General features: G+C 42.5%; 2 protein-coding genes across 7 annotated transcripts in view; one reads left to right on the top strand and one right to left on the bottom strand.

The window, feature by feature from the left end:
• The window catches only part of ccdc177 (coiled-coil domain containing 177), a 78352-nt gene extending 65157 nt beyond the window's left edge, over positions 1-13195 (top strand). For 3 of the 6 annotated variants that reach the window (XM_005746551.1, XM_005746552.1, XM_005746553.2), the window contains 3 exons: positions 4553-4618; positions 6838-10216; positions 12287-13195. In XM_005746551.1, the coding sequence (XP_005746608.1) occupies positions 4553-4618; positions 6838-9390 (2619 nt within the window). In that variant the 3' untranslated portion in view covers positions 9391-10216; positions 12287-13195. Of the gene's footprint in view, positions 1-2227; positions 2355-4552; positions 4619-5623; positions 6088-6837; positions 10217-12286 lie in introns of those variants that run through there. The other 3 variants (XM_005746555.2, XM_005746556.1, XM_005746554.1) reach the window with 3 other exon arrangements.
• A 16-nt stretch (positions 13196-13211) lies between these two features.
• Positions 13212-17342, bottom strand: part of plekhd1 (pleckstrin homology domain containing, family D (with coiled-coil domains) member 1) — a 10352-nt gene continuing 6221 nt past the window's right edge. Inside the window, exons 11-14 of the mRNA XM_005746542.1 lie at positions 17186-17318; positions 15801-15945; positions 15208-15351; positions 13212-14789 (exon numbers count right to left, since the gene is read on the bottom strand). Coding sequence (XP_005746599.1) covers positions 14635-14789; positions 15208-15351; positions 15801-15945; positions 17186-17318 — 577 coding nt within the window. The 3' untranslated portion in view covers positions 13212-14634. The remainder of the gene's footprint in view (positions 14790-15207; positions 15352-15800; positions 15946-17185; positions 17319-17342) is intronic.

The raw sequence follows: 17342 nt of genomic DNA, 5'->3' as shown, positions 1-17342 counted from the left end.
CATCCCTGAGGTTCTTCAAGTGCTGAACTTATTCAAATTATTAAAGTATTTGCAACTCCCATGTTGCTTCACTACTTGTTTGGCATTCATTTTTAGTATCTCCTACGTTCCTCTGTGAGGACATGGGGTCTCAGAAGGTTTACTTCACTTCCCACACACCTCCATACCGATACTTTTTTTTTTTTTTTTACATTGGAGAATATTATTTGACTTTGTTTATTATTTGTACTATTAAAGCAATTGCTTTAATAGTACCTCCACTGCAATCAGCTTTAGAAAAGCTTTGCTTGTATTTCACTGTATCAGTAAAAATAAACCAGTTATTTCAGATTTATTAAAATGTTAAAAAAAGAAGATTACTTCAAGATTAGTATTCTGTGCTTGCAGTTGTAGTTCTATTACTTGTATTTCTGCTACTTTTACATCCACATGTAGTGTCTGAATACTTTTTCAGGCAGTGCATCTGTTTGATGAGTGTGTGATTGCACTTCAAAAGGCAGAATACGGTTGAAGCACTGAATGAAAGACAGAGAGGAGCGGACGGCTTGTGTGCTGAAGGGGAAAATCGAAGGTCAGATACAAAGCCTTCTCTTTTTAAAGTGTCATCTGGATTTCATTTCATAAATTCCATATATTTTACATGTACTGGCCGCAATTTTCACTAGCTCCTGAAAACGAGGAGTGTATAGCCCTTGGCTGGCCAGCATTTCTTATTACCCTCTTCAAGTACACACTTGCACACAAACATACACACACTGACAGTGATGTAGAAGCATGTCTGGTGATGGAAAAGCATAGCAACAAATAAATAAGCCCACAAAGCCAAATTATCTATGACATTAATCAGAGATGTGAGGGATTTTTACGCAGTGAGAGAGTGAAAGAGAAAGTGGCAACAGAGAGCCACGGGTGTGAAAAGGCCTATTGAGTCTGGAATGGGGTGTCCCGCACCTGCGCTGTCTATTCACCCCACTGTTTACACACTGTCATCCACAATTAATACCTCCTGGGGACTGGGCTGCTTGCCCTCTGCAGGGCCCCCGGACCCATCCAGGCCCTTATGGATGCCTAATTGAGCATACCGCTCTCCTGATTGAATTAACAGCTATGTCTCTGGGACCTTTTCCCCTTCCACTAAGGAGGGGGACTGTTCCACACCCGCATGAGACCCCTGTACCATCCCACAGAATAGACAGCAGGGAGAGAGGGGGTTGGTGGCTGAATATAGCAAAGGGCGAGAAGCGGGAGTTGAAGCGGTCTAGAAAATGTGGCCCTTTCTGTTGGCAAACCAAGGCTGGAAATGTGAACTGGGGGCAATGAAAGGTCTCAATATTCGCAGGGCCAGTGAGTTCCAGCAGGCATGTAGTACTGTACACGCACGCACACATGCACGCACACATATTTGAGTGCTTGCGCAGCACTAAGTTTCCCAAAATCCAAGTAATCAATCTTGCATTTTATTTTGCTGTTATGATATTTCTTGTTCCTTGTATTTTCTTTGTTTGTCTGTCAGTGAGACACAAAAATTTACAAGAGCAAGTTTCATGCAAGTTAGTGGAGAGGTAAAGCCCTCCAAAGGAAAATTGGAATTTAAATGCTGGTGCAAATGCTGCTCAGTCAGACAGGGTGCTGTGGTATTGTGTGGCCTTGGTTGATATGTTGAGCAGAGACGAGAAGGCAGAGGAATACTGAAAAAAAGCTATGTGATTGATGTATATGGTTTTGTTACTGATCTATTATTGCATAAGCAGCAACCTAATCTACTCTTTGATTGTGTTATTTAATAATGATCCTTTATAATCGTCTACTCAAAATTAACATAGTTCTCAAAATGAACATCAACACAGCAACCTGTAGTGTTTGATCACCGACTGCAACAGTCTGGTTGTAATCACTTTAAGAGGGATTTTTTATTTTTATCTTGTGCTTTTATTGATAGTGAAACAGCTCAGTCTGAACTGCTCTGCTGCAAAACTATGTGAAGTGATTTTTTTAAAGAAGAAGAAGAAAAGGAAAAAATGTGTATAAGTGTTAGAATAAGTATATATTTATTCAATGATGTGATTCTGGCTTCATCAAGCTATGATCTCCAGCTTGGACTGGAGCTCTTTGCATCTATCAGAATTAGCGATTCCAAATCTGAGACCCTGTCTCTCTGTCTCTCAGTCAGAAAAAAGCAGTGCCCACTCTTGGTTGGGAATGAGCTCCTTCACGGCAGACTCTGAACACTCTGGAATGATTATGTCTCTTGGCTGGCTTGGGAACACCTTGGTGAACCCCAGAGCTAGAGAAGGTGGCAGGAGAGAGCGAGGTCAGGGCATCTCTGCTTAGACTGCTGACCCAGAAAAGTAGAGGTGGGTGGATGACCAGTATTGGCAGATGAATATATCAGTCATGCTCTAATATGAATCATTTCTAACTGGAAAATTATCTGGTGTTTTACAGGAAAACTGGCAAATAGGCAATCATGACAGAATAACCAGCATTCACTGTGCTTCATTATTGTGGTCGTCATTGTGACCCTTCCTGTTCATCTTCTGAAAACCTAATATGAGCTCCCATGCTGCTAGGTTGGAAACCACTACAGTAATCAGTGTAATAATATGTATCCTAAAAATTAAAAAATTATGTCCACATGTTACTTTGTTGGCATCAAGCAATAAAAAATGTTTCGTTTAGGATTTGAATTCTAAAATTCTCTAAAGCCTTTTAAATATTAGAGGAAGCTTATGCGTGAAGTAACAATTTAAAAAATAAGATTTTTTTCTAACGAGTTTAAGAAAAATACTGCAAGTTTGTCAGATCTAATATGTTTCTTATTAATTATGTTTGCTGTTTTTGAATAGGAAACATATTAAAATATAAAATGCATCCAAGAAAGCTTAAGTTTGGTTCACTGCACTTGTCTAGACAGCTGCACACACTCACTCCTTGTGTTCAACCCTTAGCAAACACGGGTACAGTAAGCTCCTGGCTCGATGCACTACAATAGTAGTAAAATATAATAATGTGGAAAATCAGAAGCTCCCTGGAGAGATGGAAATGTTCTGAGGCCTTTTTATTTCCAGGTCGGTAAAAGAGTTTGCCATGTCTCTATCCATACTTGTCAAAGTTCTGCACACATGTCCAGCTGAAAATCTGATCTGCCTTTGAAGGGAAATGAAATGGGTGAATTCATTTCAGCTGAGGCTGCTGACTGTCAGAGTCATGTAGCCAAAAGTGCGTAATCTCTCAGTTCCTCTTTCGCTATAATTTCCTGGCTGGATTTATCTATTGGCTCTGTGTAAAAATAGCCTTCCTTAAGTGGCTTGAACGGGACGTAGATCCTCGTAACGGCACAGATACTGGCTCACCTGTGTTTTTATAACTGAGTTCCTAAATCGAACAGATGCTTTTGAGGATCTGTCTTTCAATAGATCCTCAAAAGCAGAAGAGCTGATACAGAATCACTTTCCCAATCAGGATATATTAAGGAAAATCTTTGAAATATTCAATATGTTGGTTGTTGCATAGTATTTATGGTATACCACATTAAAGATCTGGTGGTCTATAACTTTATTGGTTGCAAAATACTTAAAAATGTATCTAGAATAAGGATTTTGGCATCTCCAGGTCGGATCCTACATGATGTGGTGGAATGCTGGGTTCTCACCACTACATGGGCTGTGTACTGGTCTCCATGACTGCACCAAGCAGCTCACCTCTCGATGAACCCCCCAGTTCAGCTTTGGTGGTTGGGAGCATGCCCTACCAAAAACAAAAACACAAACACAAAATTTCTGCAGAGTATAACCCTGCACCAGTGAACTGTGCAGCAAGCACACCATGCACCGCTCTCCTTTGGCTCCCCTCGCAGACCCCATGCCCCCAGTTAACAAGCCAGCCAGCACGTTCCTTGTTGTCACTTGTTACCCGCTGTCCTCCCGATACAGCTTGCGGGTGGGGCCAATTAAACTCGCACTGTTCCCCACAATGGGTCAGGAGTTTAGTGGGTCATCATCAGAGCTTTTTTCACCCAGAGTTATCTAATCCTGAAGCTCTGGACCAAACCAGACCAGTCTATATGCAGAAGAGGGCTTTCAATTAATCAACTGCATTTATTAGTGGGGTTGCACGTGGTGATCAAATCCATCAGACTCACAGAGAGAAATACTAATCTTTTTCAACTTCGACTATTTGTTCTAGATCTGTGAGAACAATAGTTGTGTTACTACTGATGCCAGTTGTAGTACAGTAAGAAATAATGTTAATGTTATATCATCAGTATTAGTATAAAAATGACTTTTATAGGAAGTGAAAGTAGTAGTACAAAAGGTACAAGCAATAGCAAAATGTAACTGTAGTGGTAGTGTCAAGCAAGGGGGGGGTTACCTGATGCATTAGTATCCTATTCAACTAAAAGCCTAAAAGAGTTCAGGCTGTGTTGAAGGCCGTGTGTTGACTTTCAAGCTCATTAGACTGGCACAAATTCTGCTTTTGGCTTAAGTGCAGTATTTTCAGCATTTTTGCACATGTTTCAATTAATCTTTGCACCCATTTCTCATTTTCCTAGAAAAACAAGAAGGCAATGAGGGATGGCTCGAGAGCTGTATTTGTAAGAATTCTCCAACTCATTAATGTGAGTGCGAATGGGTGAATGTAAGTGAATGTGTATAAGTATCAGTCCTTTTATTTATGTAACAGAGTGTTAAAAGTCTATCTCTAAATGCTTAATTTAGGCCTGAATTAACTACATGTTGGGAATATTCTCAAGAAATGTTGTAAAACCTTTACTACACCTTATCACTGATATCATGGACACTTTAAGGTGTAAAATAGAAAAATGATTACATACATTTCAAGTACAGTAATGTTTATCCAACTGACATTAATGTCTGAGAGTAAACCTTTTCACATCAGACATGATGGCTTCTCTGATCAGAACATCAGTGATGGTTCTAAATAATTATCCTATGACACTGTGACACTGAACCAATTCAATCATACCTCTAGCTGGCACATTAGTTTCATGAGTCAGGTTTTATTTTCAGTTGTGCTTTTCCTATATGTCTTCTGTAAAAAGAAAAACAAAACATTTAGGCCTAAATTAACTGTGATCATGCTGTAAACTAGGGTGACTGTAATTTGATCCAGTGTGTCAGTTTTCAAGTGTAAATGGCCTAATGGGGTGTTTATTCTATCATACTAAAATAAAATCCTCGATAACTCAGTATTACGACTGCTTGAGGTCAGATGACCTCCCTGAGACACCCTTAGCATAAATCTGCAGTGCTCTTTCGCCCTCTGGTGTCAATTTCGAGTAATTACATGCATTTTGATTTCACGCCCAGGAGTGGTGGCAGATGTCAGCTTTAAGAGAAAGTGCTGTGACTGGTGATGAGCCAGCCACAGATTAACAAAGACCAATTTTAAAATTCCACGCCGTTTTTATTCCATCAGTATTTTGGAAACATCTCCTACAAAATCACTTCTGGAAATGGAAAATAGACACGTTTTGGAAACTGGCTAATATTCATCTTCAATGGATAAACTGCGTGCGTGGTACAAAAGCAGGCCTGCAGGAGGATCTTTGCTCGGGGGTAACATTCAGCACCATTACGCCAGTTTAAGAGCTTGTAAGTGGAGTGGACAGGCGCTGGGATAATTGCGGAGCGCACTCAGTATTTTTAGCATATTTGCCACAAGCGGGCGGAGCCAAGGAGGGTGAGATGGAGGGATGCTGAAAAGCAGGTGGCGACCGCTGATGTTTACAGGATGAACTTTAGGGAGGGAGGATGAGGAAGGGAGGAAGCTGGATAGGAGAGTCGTCGTAGTGAGCAGATTTCACCGCGAGGACGGTTTTTATCGGTGTTTGTGATCGCGGAGAGTGCACATTTTCAGCGCCGGCGCTCAGAGGCTGACCGGCTGGGAAAGGCTCCGTCTGTGTCTGTCGTGTCGCCGGAGATTGCAACGATGTGATGCACCCATCTTCGGGACGACGGCCGAAGCCTTTTGCCTGAAACCTGATATTATGCAGGAGACGAGGCTTTCTGGACGGATTAAAGGGGAACAAAGCACCGGTTTAGAAAACGTTTTGCGACCTGGCAGGTCAGTGCATGCTTGCGCGACGCAATACCGCATTAAATTACAGCCAAATCCACCGGATTTAAGCAGCTGTAATGACTGTTGTTGTGCACCAAAGCAATCAGCAATATCTCTTTTGTCATTTTTGGAGTTTTAACCTTGAACCTGAGCTGTTGGTGTTGACTGTGCGGAGAGGGTTTTATGCCAGCATCCTGCTGATATGCAGGAGAAAGGTCTAGGCCTTCACTGTTTGTTACCAGGTGTGATGAGTCCATGTTAGTGAGCATAATAGTGTCCAGTGGTTGTTTACTACTTTCACACTCCATGATATCACATTCTTTTTCCAAGTAAGCTTTTAGGATCAGGTGCTTAATAATTCATACCCCAGACGTCTGTGCGTTAAGCATTTGTAGGTTGATTGTGTGATGTAGAGTGAAAAAATATTGCTATGAGTAATCAGATTCTCTCAGCCCAGTAACTCTGCCGAAAATAGATCCCCCGTTAAAGGACTGTGGTGTTTTTCTGTGTTGTGTCTCTTCCCTGAAGGGGGAAAATGTCTCATCTGGTGTAAAATCAGTGAGTGCACGAATATGTGTTCATGCGTGCATGCATGCATCTCTGGACCTGTGTAATGACCCTCCCCCCACAGACTGCATCTCTTAAGCTCTTGTCTCAGTGCTATGATCCTCTAATTGAAACCTCTCCCCACTTTTTCATCTATTTTCTCTCCTGTTTTATTCTCCCCTGCTCACCCTGCCCTCTCTTTACCCGCAGCCAACTATGGTTGACCCCTCGGAGGCTGAGGAGCAGAGTAAGTGTAAAGGCCCGCAATTCGATACACCAGCTGTGGCCACCGAAGACTCTCGACTGCCAGAAAACACAGATAGCACGACAACAGAGGAAGATGGGGATGCTGGTTTTGAGACGCCACCAACCGGCAGTTCAGAGCCAAGCCCCTGCCACACTGCATCTCCAGCGGCTCCAGAGGTCACCTCTCAGGACTCAGCACCTCAGCAACCACAGACTCAGACTGACAGCGATGTGTCTCCAAAGCTGCACCTGGATCTGTACAACTTTGACTCGCCGGCCGCAGAGGGCAGCCGATACGTTTTAACGAGCCCCCGCTCTCTGGAGGCGTGTGCTCGATGCGGGGTCAAGCCTGTGGAGCTGCTGCCTCGCCCGCTCTCTGACTTTGCCCGTGAGGCTCCTGGCCGCTCAATGCGTGTCGCCACAGGCTTGTTTGAAGTCTTTGAGAGGGACAGGCATGCCAAACTTAGGCAGTGCAGGGAAGAGAGGGAAAGGATTGTTAGGGAGGAAAAACGAAGGATTCTTCAGGCAACGGTCAATAGCAGCAATGCGTCTTCTGTGGATAAAATGTCCTCTGGCCTCACCCAGTCTTCTAAGTCTGGGCCAGTGACCTCCAGCTCCACCCTCAACGCTGGAACATCTTCTAGAGCCACAGCATCAGGTCAAGCCTCCAAAACAGGTGCAGCTCTTTTATCCAAAGCACCTGCCTCCATTCTTAGTACCTCCCCTAAATCTTTTCATGCGGGACCAACCACATCCTCAAAATCTGGCTCTACACCCTCTACACCAGTTTCCAAGAGTGGATTTCTAGGATCTGGAAAACATCCTCTGTCCTCATCCCCTGAATTAGTAAAGCCCACACGACCACTTTCATCTGGCCCCCCACCAGTAGTTCGGAAGTCCTCTGGTGGTAAATCTTCAAACACTTTTCCTAGACCAACACCGAAACCCCCTTCCTTCCCCAGAGCCAACTCCACTTTGACTTCATCAGCGTCAAAACCTGCAGTTCAGAGCTCTGGGATACCTCTGAACGGTGTAACAGGAGGACCATTTACACAGCACAATGGACATCTTGGATTTCATTCCAAGGTACGAGGAAAAAGCCATTCACTGGAATCTTTACAGCGAAGGATGGATCCCGTCTGCTCTTCAACCTCCACTACTACGACTACGACTACATGCACCTCGTCAGAGTCGGGTGCTTCTTCTTCTTACAGTTGGGATGGTGCACGAGAACACTGGGCTAGAGTCTCCAGTCCTCGAGCTCGCACTCTGGCCACTTTCAACTCCCTAATGGGCCGCAGCCTCAGCCTCGGCGATCTGAGCCACTCTCCTCAGACGACACAGAAGGTGGAGCGCATAGTAAAGGAGGTGAAGCGCAGAGGGCTGAAAGCTGTGTCTGAGAGAGACCGCAAGATAGCAGCTTTGATGCTTGCCCGATATCAAGAGGAAGACATCATGAGCCAAAGCCGCTATGTGGCTCACCTTCAGTGGGATAGTGAGCGCAGGATGGAGGAGCTGCGTCGCGAGCAGGAGGAGCGAGAGAAACAGCGTGCCGTGCTTCAGTGTCAGAGAGTGTGGCAGACACAGGTGTCGCTGCGTCAGCGAAGACTCAGCCAGCAAGAGCGACAATCAGCAGCAGCCAAAATGCGACAGGTCGAGGAGAGCGAGGAGCGATGGAGGGAGCTTGCAGAACAGCAGGAGCGTAACCGCCTGCTAAAGTTACAGCAGGCAGCGCGAGAGGAAAAGCACAAGAAGGCTCTTCAGGAGCAGAACCTGAAGAGCCTGGAGGAAGAGAGGGCTGCCATGCTGGAGCAAGAGAGGCTGCTGCTGAATGAGAAGCTCACCATGGCTGAGCTGAAGAGGCAAGAGAAAGAGCACCAATCCCAGGAGGAGAGGCGAGGTCTGAACAAAGCAGAGAAGAGACGTCACATCGCCCTGATACAGGAAATCGCCCGTAGAGAGAAAGAGGAGAGGGATGATGCCAGGAGGTCAGCAGAGGACAAGCTCAGCCGTTCCCTTGAAAACTACGAACAGATAGTTGAACGTCGAGGGAAGGAGCTGAAAGAGAAGGCCAAGCGCGAGGAGAAGCAGATCCAGAAAGCACGCAAGGCAGCAGAGAAGCGCGAGAGGCAACAGCAGCAGCTGCTGGAGGCTCGCGTAAAGGAGGCAGAGAAACGAGCCCAGCAGGCAGCTTTGGTGGCTGAGGAGAGGGCCAAAGAGAAAGCGCAGCGGGCAGTCCAGAGCCGACAGGAGAAGGAGAAACTCCAGAAGCTCAACAGGCAGCGCGTGGAGGAGGAGGAGAAGCAGAGGCGTCTGGAGCTGCTGCAGTCCATCGAGAGGAAGCTGGAGAAGAGTGAGCAGATCTTCAAGGAGAAGAAGGCAGTGTTAGAGAGCGCCCGATCTGTGGCTAGAGCCTCTTTTCACGTGCGAGACAAAGTGCGGGAGGAGACCAACATGCGTACCTTTGATAAAATGGCCTTGGAAGCTCAGCTCAAAGCCAGTCTCGATGAGAAATAATCATAGCTTTGTTGTGGACTCCTTACTTCTGGTCATGTGCTTGGGTCCTGCCTTCATTATGGCCTCAGTCACTCAACAGCTTTACCTTTCTACCCATAAGCACCTGCAATGTTATTTTTTCCCTCACATATCTTTACCCATCAGCTGATTTTACTACATTTTTCATCATTTTTATTATCAACACAAACAAAATAATTTTGTATCGTGGATGTAATGAGACTACAAACTAACAGCAATGCCTGTGAAACACATGCAGTGGACTTCATGATAGACATGAGAGTTTTAGGACAGCAGCAAACCCCTTCTCTTTGCCTTCTGCTCCATCGATCTCAGCTACTGGACTGAAAGCTCCGCTGGAATGAAAAGAGTCATTGTTTACCAGGAAGCACAACTCCATGACAACTGGATAGGCTTTTAAGGGAGCACTCATGGAAGAGAAGAATAAGCATAAGAAAAAGAAAAGGCAGATCGCAGATGATCCTGGACCCTCAGAGCAAATGAGAGATCCTTTTGTACATGCACTGTGACACAGCATGAAAATAAAGCCCTGGGCTGAACACTTAACCGCTGACAATGCAGCAGTGGAGGGTCATGTGCACGATACCCGTGCTGATGAAAGCATCGGAGGACACTGACTTCCGCAGCAGGGCCCGTTTCACCGCCCTCTCAAGGTAACAAGAGGGAGGAGAAGCAGTGTGCAGTGCATCAGTGTCAGGACTCTCCTGGTCATGCCGATTACAGTAAAATAGTGATGCACTCTGAAAATGCCCTATCTGGCCACTGATCTGCTCCCACAGCCACCTGGTGACCACGTCAAGGTCAACAGGTACGAGTTTTTATTGCTTCTGCAGCTTATATAATACCTTCTGTTTTGTTGCAAAAAAAACAAAACAACACACTGACTCAACAGCACAGAGGGAAATAAAGACACACCGACTCGCATGCAAGCCAAGAGCAGGTTTTAAAGGCCTCTGGCTGCACTAATCCTACAATCTCAGATTAAAAAAAAGGAGGATGTGCATAGTCTTTGCCCTCAGATGTAGCTGTTGCCATAGTGACAGAAGTCAGGATGAAGCAGCAGGAGGTGAATTACTGAGAAGGGAGAGTGCGTGGGAATTTGAGGGGGCTGTCTGTGGGAAACTGGATCTTTTGGCAGCTCATTATTTGTGGGGTGTTACAGGAAAACTACTCAGTTCACTTTGTTATGTGTAAAATCTATGTGAGGCAGTGGGAAATTGCTGCAGCGTTCCCTCTCTTTACTTATTCAGAAGTCGACCTTCACCTGGAGAGTCAGCTGCTCTCCCTGCACGCAACTGCAGCCAGGAAGTAGACTGAACTGAGCAATTCGGGCAGTCACATGTTGGATATCTAAAGCCAGAATAAATATGGCCAGCAGAGGACTAACGGGCTTATGGCTGACTGATCCGCAGTGTTCCAAGCATATAATCATAGGGAGGTGATGTAAGGTCGGAGGATGAGACAGCATATCTGTATGTGCTCATGATGCGATTCAGAAGGTAAAGTCGGCAATCTAAAGTATAGTTACTCTCAAACACAGAGGGTGCTGCAAATCTAGTAATTATTAACAACAGAAATAAATAATAACTCGCCCTGGAAATATAGGAACTTGGTTTACATATTTGCCTAACAAGCCAAAGATCCCCAGTTTGATCCCAAGAGGAGACATAAATCCCTTAGGGGTCGTGCCATGTGGTGCATCTGGTATAAAATAACATCTGCCAATTCAAACATGCAGCAGGCCCTGCTGTGATGACCCCTTTTGGCTAGAAGTAGCTGTTAAAGAGAATATTCATGTTAAGGAGATGGTTCATCACAAAAGTTGTTTATTCCTGTAACACCATTTATCTGTCTGGATGGCGTTTATGTGCTATCATATTTTAAATGGTTTGCCCTTTTCTTGAATATAATGGAACCAGACGGCATTTGCCTTGTGCTGAAAGCACCATAAAAAGCCATTTGAATCAGTGTCTCTTTCCAGAATCACAATACAGTTATTCCGACATTTCCACAACCCTTGTTGTAACCAGTTTCAAGTAGGCACTATTTTATGTTTGCCGAACTACATTCACCAACCCTGTCATTACCCAAATTGTAGTTTGCCTCTAACAGCGAAGAGACGTTCACGCTAATGAGAGGTTCAAAGAATGCAAACATAGCTGACTCCCACCTCAGCTGATCAACTATATGCACACTTTTTTTAGTTAGTGCTGCAGAGCCAGTGCAGTTTTGAGTAGCTAATTGCTTTTTGTGTTGCTTTGAAGCAACACTTGAACATATATATATATCAAATATATTTAATGTAACAAGTGAAGATACCATCTTTTTCTATAGACAATTAAATAATCAGTATCTGGTGTGCAAAAGATAAAAATACATGTTTTTTTTTTTTAAGGTAACACAATGAACTGTCTGAAATGCACATGCATGTTACCAACCAGATTTACTTCGTGATACTGAAAACGCAAACAAAATGTCATTTAAAAAGGTATTTATTACTTGGACTGTGTAGTACAATGCTTGCATAGACATTCTTGTTTTAGTACAAGTAATGAGTCTTCCTAAGTAAAGCAGGGAATAGTATTTCACCATCAATTATATTCAAATAAAGTGCAATAACAACAGAAAAGGACAAATAATCAACCAGTTGCTTGTTGCTGAAGATGGTTCTTTATGGCTGTGTCTTTGAACTCATGTAAGTCTGCAAAGTGAATGCAGTCTGAACTAAAATGCCCAAATCTTTCATTGTACTCTGGCTTTAGATTTCTTCCTTATACTTATTTTTAACACTAGCCTTCATTAAACTTCTGTTTTACTGAAGACCAAACTGCACTGCCGATACCCACATTCATCGCCGTCTTATTTTTTTGTGTTTCAGGTCCTGGTGATGAGCGTGAGCTGGTGATGTAACCCACAAGCCTCCCGACAAAACTGTTCCTCCCACACTGAGCTTTATCAAAGTGTAAAAAAAGCCTCTCCTGGTGGAAATACAGTCTTATCAGATCAAATTTTTTAGGTTTTTATTCAGTTTGTACCCGTTAACAGTGCCAACTATTGTTCTGCAGAGAAGAAGAATCTTCCGCCTTTTACCTGCATCAGTGAAACAACGTGTGCAAGGTTCAAAAACAGCTTTATTAGCATCAAGTCGTGTTTAGTCCCGTATGTTTCCTTCTCATCTTCCCCTTACATGTGGGCTTTGTTTCTGTATCACTTCTGGTGTTGAGTTAATTAACATTTGTACATTATCATAAAATGCTTCCTTTGATGAATTACATTGAGTTGCATTATCAAGAAAGGATTTTTTCAGATGTAGCAATAATGAAATGGTCGTGGATGATATCGAACGCATCTGTCAGTTCATCGTTTCCGTCAGTCCCCTAAACTGAAGGTCTGTGCATACAATCAAAAGTGGAAAAATAAAAACAAACATTTTTCAAGTTGGATTTGCATTGTCTGTGCCATCTGCTTCATTTAGTAAAGAGCTTTTTTCAGGAATACAAAATGGTAAAAGTACTAGCAGTTACACAGATACATCTTTAACACAGATATTCATTGGTAGAAGAATCAGAAAAATGTACTTCAAATATTAACAGTAAGTGTAATTTATATTTTGCATCATTTTTCTTGTCTTTTTATTTTTAAAAAACCTTTTTAATACGGTAAGGTTTTTTAATTACAGGTGGTTCCAAAACTAGTGGTCAGGTCCCTGCAGGGGTTGGAAAAAATCAATCTGACAGGTCCTGAGAAAACTAATGGCGTGGAAGGTCTAAGAAACAAGTTCCTACTTCTTTTTTTTTTTTTTTCTTTTTTTTCTAATTCTGAGCTTTGAACTTTCTCAGTTTAAGACTCAGTTGAAATCAGGTTAGGTCATTGTCCTACCTTTTTTCCCCTCACATGTGCCATACAGACGAAGAACACGTGTGGATTAACAAGGATGCTACCTTACTATAGGGTGCAAGAAGCAGGACACAGGACAACAACACACTCCATGTGGATTCCCCTGAGTATCACCCACAGCTGCTCCCAGATTGGTGCAAACTGCCATGATCAGCGATGACCCAGACTTTGTACTAAGGAGCTGGCGGGGTAAAGACCTTGTAATGTATGTTGTTCATTAAATGTCTTTGTTCTCACATCCACCTCTTAGGGGAAGTGACTGAAGAAAGATTCAGAGCTATAGTGCATTTGTGAAAATTTACCTATTTGACCTACAACTAAAATTAAACAACAGGTTTTCTATAAGAGGCCACAAACCAAAGACACAGGGAACCACTGATTGGCAGTAAATCGTTTTAAAAACTCTTGTGTTGTTAGTTTTCAAGCATGAAAAGTAACTAGTTAATAGATTGGTTTAAGTTTAGCTTAAGGATACTCACATGTGGCTTTATCAGATCTGAAAGCTTCACGTGGTCATTTTCAGTCAAACGGTTCCAGAAACTGTTGACCATAAGGAACTAAAACTCAGCAGCTATTAGGATGTTTCCACTGCAAGAATTCAGAAAATATGGATATTCACACATTCTCTATGTACTGTTTAAAGAAACTAGTGACCATGAGTGACTATGACTCTTTTCTGACAGCACTATATAGTAAATAAACTGATACAATCAGCACCTATTAAATAGAAATTTCAGACAATAATTAAATAGGGTTATTACTAATGCTTTCTTGAAGGTTATGCTAAAAATAAATAACAGTAAACCCAAAAAGGAGTAGGTAACGTGGCATTCCTAGTTTAGCTTATGTGATTAGTTCCTTCTGGTCAACAAAAGACATAATTTATGTTAATGAAAAAATTTAAAGTTCTACTCTAAAATAAATCCCCACAGCTCTAAACAGCAAAACTCAAGAGCTGCTTTGGAGTCTTGTTTTTCACCTAGGCGCTTTAGGCTCCACAGTCGCTCTTATTTGCCTAATCTTCACAGTTTTCCCTGCTGTAGGAATTTAGTTCCCAGTTTAACTCCACTAACATTCCTAGATCTGTTGAGTCTAAAAGACAACAAACCCATCAGACCATGAGAGAACAGAAAAAGTGGTCTTATATTTAATCTTTTAAATTTTGACTGATCAACTAAAACTTTGTCATGGTTTCAAATAACACAGCTTTCTGTGCACATTCATTTACAGCGTCTTAATGATGGGTTTGGTAACAGCATCTCTGGGTGACTCTGAGACTGAGGTGAAGCTAAGGACCGTTTCTCTTCTTTTACCTCGCTCTATCTCCTCTCAGACGTCTGTTATGTTTGTGGCATCCTTGCGAGCCATGATCTTGTACACGCTCTCTCTGAAGCTGCTGTCCGAGGTCAGGCGTCGGGCCGTCTCCCTCAGCTCCTCGATGCTGCCGTCAGCGTTGGCTACAGCGAACGACTTGGAGTGTTTCACTGTAGCGAGACAATGAAATGTGGAGCTCAGTCAATGGAGTGCTCCATTTGGGACAACGACATTTCAGAAATGTATTGCTTTAATCATTTGTCACGAAGACAATGTGTTGCTTTTCTTGATTTTTTTAATAAATAGTATTAGGCAGAGATCTGGGGGTTTTTGGACTGGTAACTGGGGCTCTGAAAAACAATTTCTCAGACTCTATGGCAAAACCTAAAATAATTACTATTATTTAACAGTCTGTAACCGTAATACAAGTAGAAACTCGATAAAATGGCATCATATTTTTGAACACTTTAGAAAGAAAACTTAAACATTCCACGGAGAGAGCCAAAAGTACCTGAGAATAGGGACTTGAGAAGCATGATTCTTTGGTGCGTTATTATGCTATGATGATTATTTCATGATATTACTTACACCAGTGACGCTTCGAAGCTCGCCTCTGGATTCGGCAGCTCTTAATTCTGCGCGCAGCAGCTTTGTGAAGGTATACTGCATTCTTCATTATGGCTGGGAGCTTTGCCTCAATTTCTGCTGCACAGATACACTCCTCAAAGAACCCTGGATACACACAATCAGATGCATTCGTTATAAAGAGGATGCTCGGCCTTCAAACATGTACCCTCAGGCAGGGTCCTGATTTCATGCCTTAGTGGTAGCTTGGAAACTTACAATGACAGGTTAAAATATGGCATTGTGGTAAAAAATTACAGAATCAGTTCTAGTAAATTTATCTAGTAAATCTTTTGTCTACTGGAATATTTAATAAGAAATGATTGAGTCATATTTTCTAGTGAACATACAAAGTCACAGAGGTGTGAGAAGTGCCAAATTAAATCAGTTTCCATGGCAATAAAATGACTATCCCTTGTTCTGCGTGTGCATGATCCACCGCCACAGTCAGATTTCTCCAACAACCGACTTAAGCTCTTTGAATTTTTCAGTGCACTTAATGCATCATATATTGACCAGATAACTACACCCAAACGGATAACAGTGCATGCACTCACTCCTCAGCTGCGTGACGTCGCCCTTCATCTTCTCATCTCTCTCTTTGCTACGCTCCAGTGAGTTCAGGCCTTTCTCCAAGTTCTGCAGAGCCTCTTCAGCCTCTTTTAGCCTCCTCTCCAGCTCCATCCGAGACTCTATCTCTGCCTGGGCAAAAGGGGGAATAGAAAGCCAAGTTTATTTAAGACCTATACTGTAGAGGATTTTTAGTCCATAGTATCCTGATCAGTTGCTGATGTGTTTTTGATGCGAGTTTGAAAATTGAACTTAAACAGAATAAATATTGATTGATGTTAGCTTTTGTCCAAAAACATCTCTGTAAAACTCAATTATGTAGACATCTATACTGTTAGGCTATCCCACATGAAGGTATTCTGCATCTGAAACTGCTCATCTGCACTTTACAAATAATCAACTTAAGCTGAGGCCTGAGAAAAAGGGATGCAGAAGAAGCCGTCTGAGCAGGTGGACTAAGGTGATGAAGCAAAGCAGGCAGAAAACAAATGTAATTTCGAACAGAGAAATTAGACAACAAATGAGAAACCCCGTCAATGCAATGCATACTTTAAAGTCAGGGAGATCAGACTGAGTGTGATGGGCGAGCCAGCTGATTATAGGCAGGATGCAATAGAAACAACTGACAGGATGTCATCATCACTCTTTCTAAGTCTTTAGTGGCGTTGAGGGTGTTTTTGTGAGGATTTTACATTCAGAATGTTTTAATTGGCCAACATAAATAAAGGAATGTAATTATTAGAAGACTTTGAAATATTTTGAGATGTCATGACTGTTAAAAAAAAATTTATGATTTATTCCATTTAATTCCACAACTCTAATACATGCTAGCTGTACCAGTGTAATTGACTTCCTGCTGTGATTTTGCTGCTATACAGCCACTCAGTAATGTATAATTTGTGAGACAGATGCCTTATATTGTGTCATTTCTTTTAGCAACAGTTATTGAAAAAGTTAGCTTATTTTTCTTATCTTTTTTTATGTGAATTGTTACGTTACATAAATTGTTACATAAATTTACATTTGCACTTTTGTCTTGCATTTGGATGCAATGTAAAAAAAAAAAAAAGCATTTGAGTAACTTTTACAGAGTCTGTAGCAGTTGTGATGCAGTTGTTACGAGATGCTACACTGTTGTTATAGGTGTTAAAATATGATATTATGTTTCCAGCAAGCTATGCTGTAGGGTCTGAAGTGTCACACATCAATACATACACAGACTCATCTAAATATCTAAATTCTTTGGAAGTTGTGAGAGAAAAAAAGTTCCACTCAAACTACATTTAAAGACTAAAATCTGCTGGCAGATTAACGCAGTGATCTTTGAAAAGGTGTTTCATTAACATGCAGGCTGAGAGCTGCTGAGTGTTACCTTGAGCTCAGCCTCAGTCTGCTGCTTGTCCACACTGAGCTGAGAGAGCGAATGCTGCAGCGTCCGGGCCTGAGACGAGTAGTACTCCCTCTCCTGCTGCAAGACTACAGCCAGCTCCTCATTCTCCCTGATCCTGAATAAAAGAAACCACACTCAA

Source organism: Pundamilia nyererei, unplaced genomic scaffold (genome assembly GCF_000239375.1).
Source record: "Pundamilia nyererei isolate P.nyererei 1_Seehausen unplaced genomic scaffold, PunNye1.0 scaffold00179, whole genome shotgun sequence".
Classification (NCBI taxonomy): Eukaryota; Metazoa; Chordata; class Actinopteri; order Cichliformes; family Cichlidae; genus Pundamilia; species Pundamilia nyererei.
Note: the sequence above shows the minus strand (reverse complement) of the source record. Positions and strands in the feature narration are given on the sequence as shown.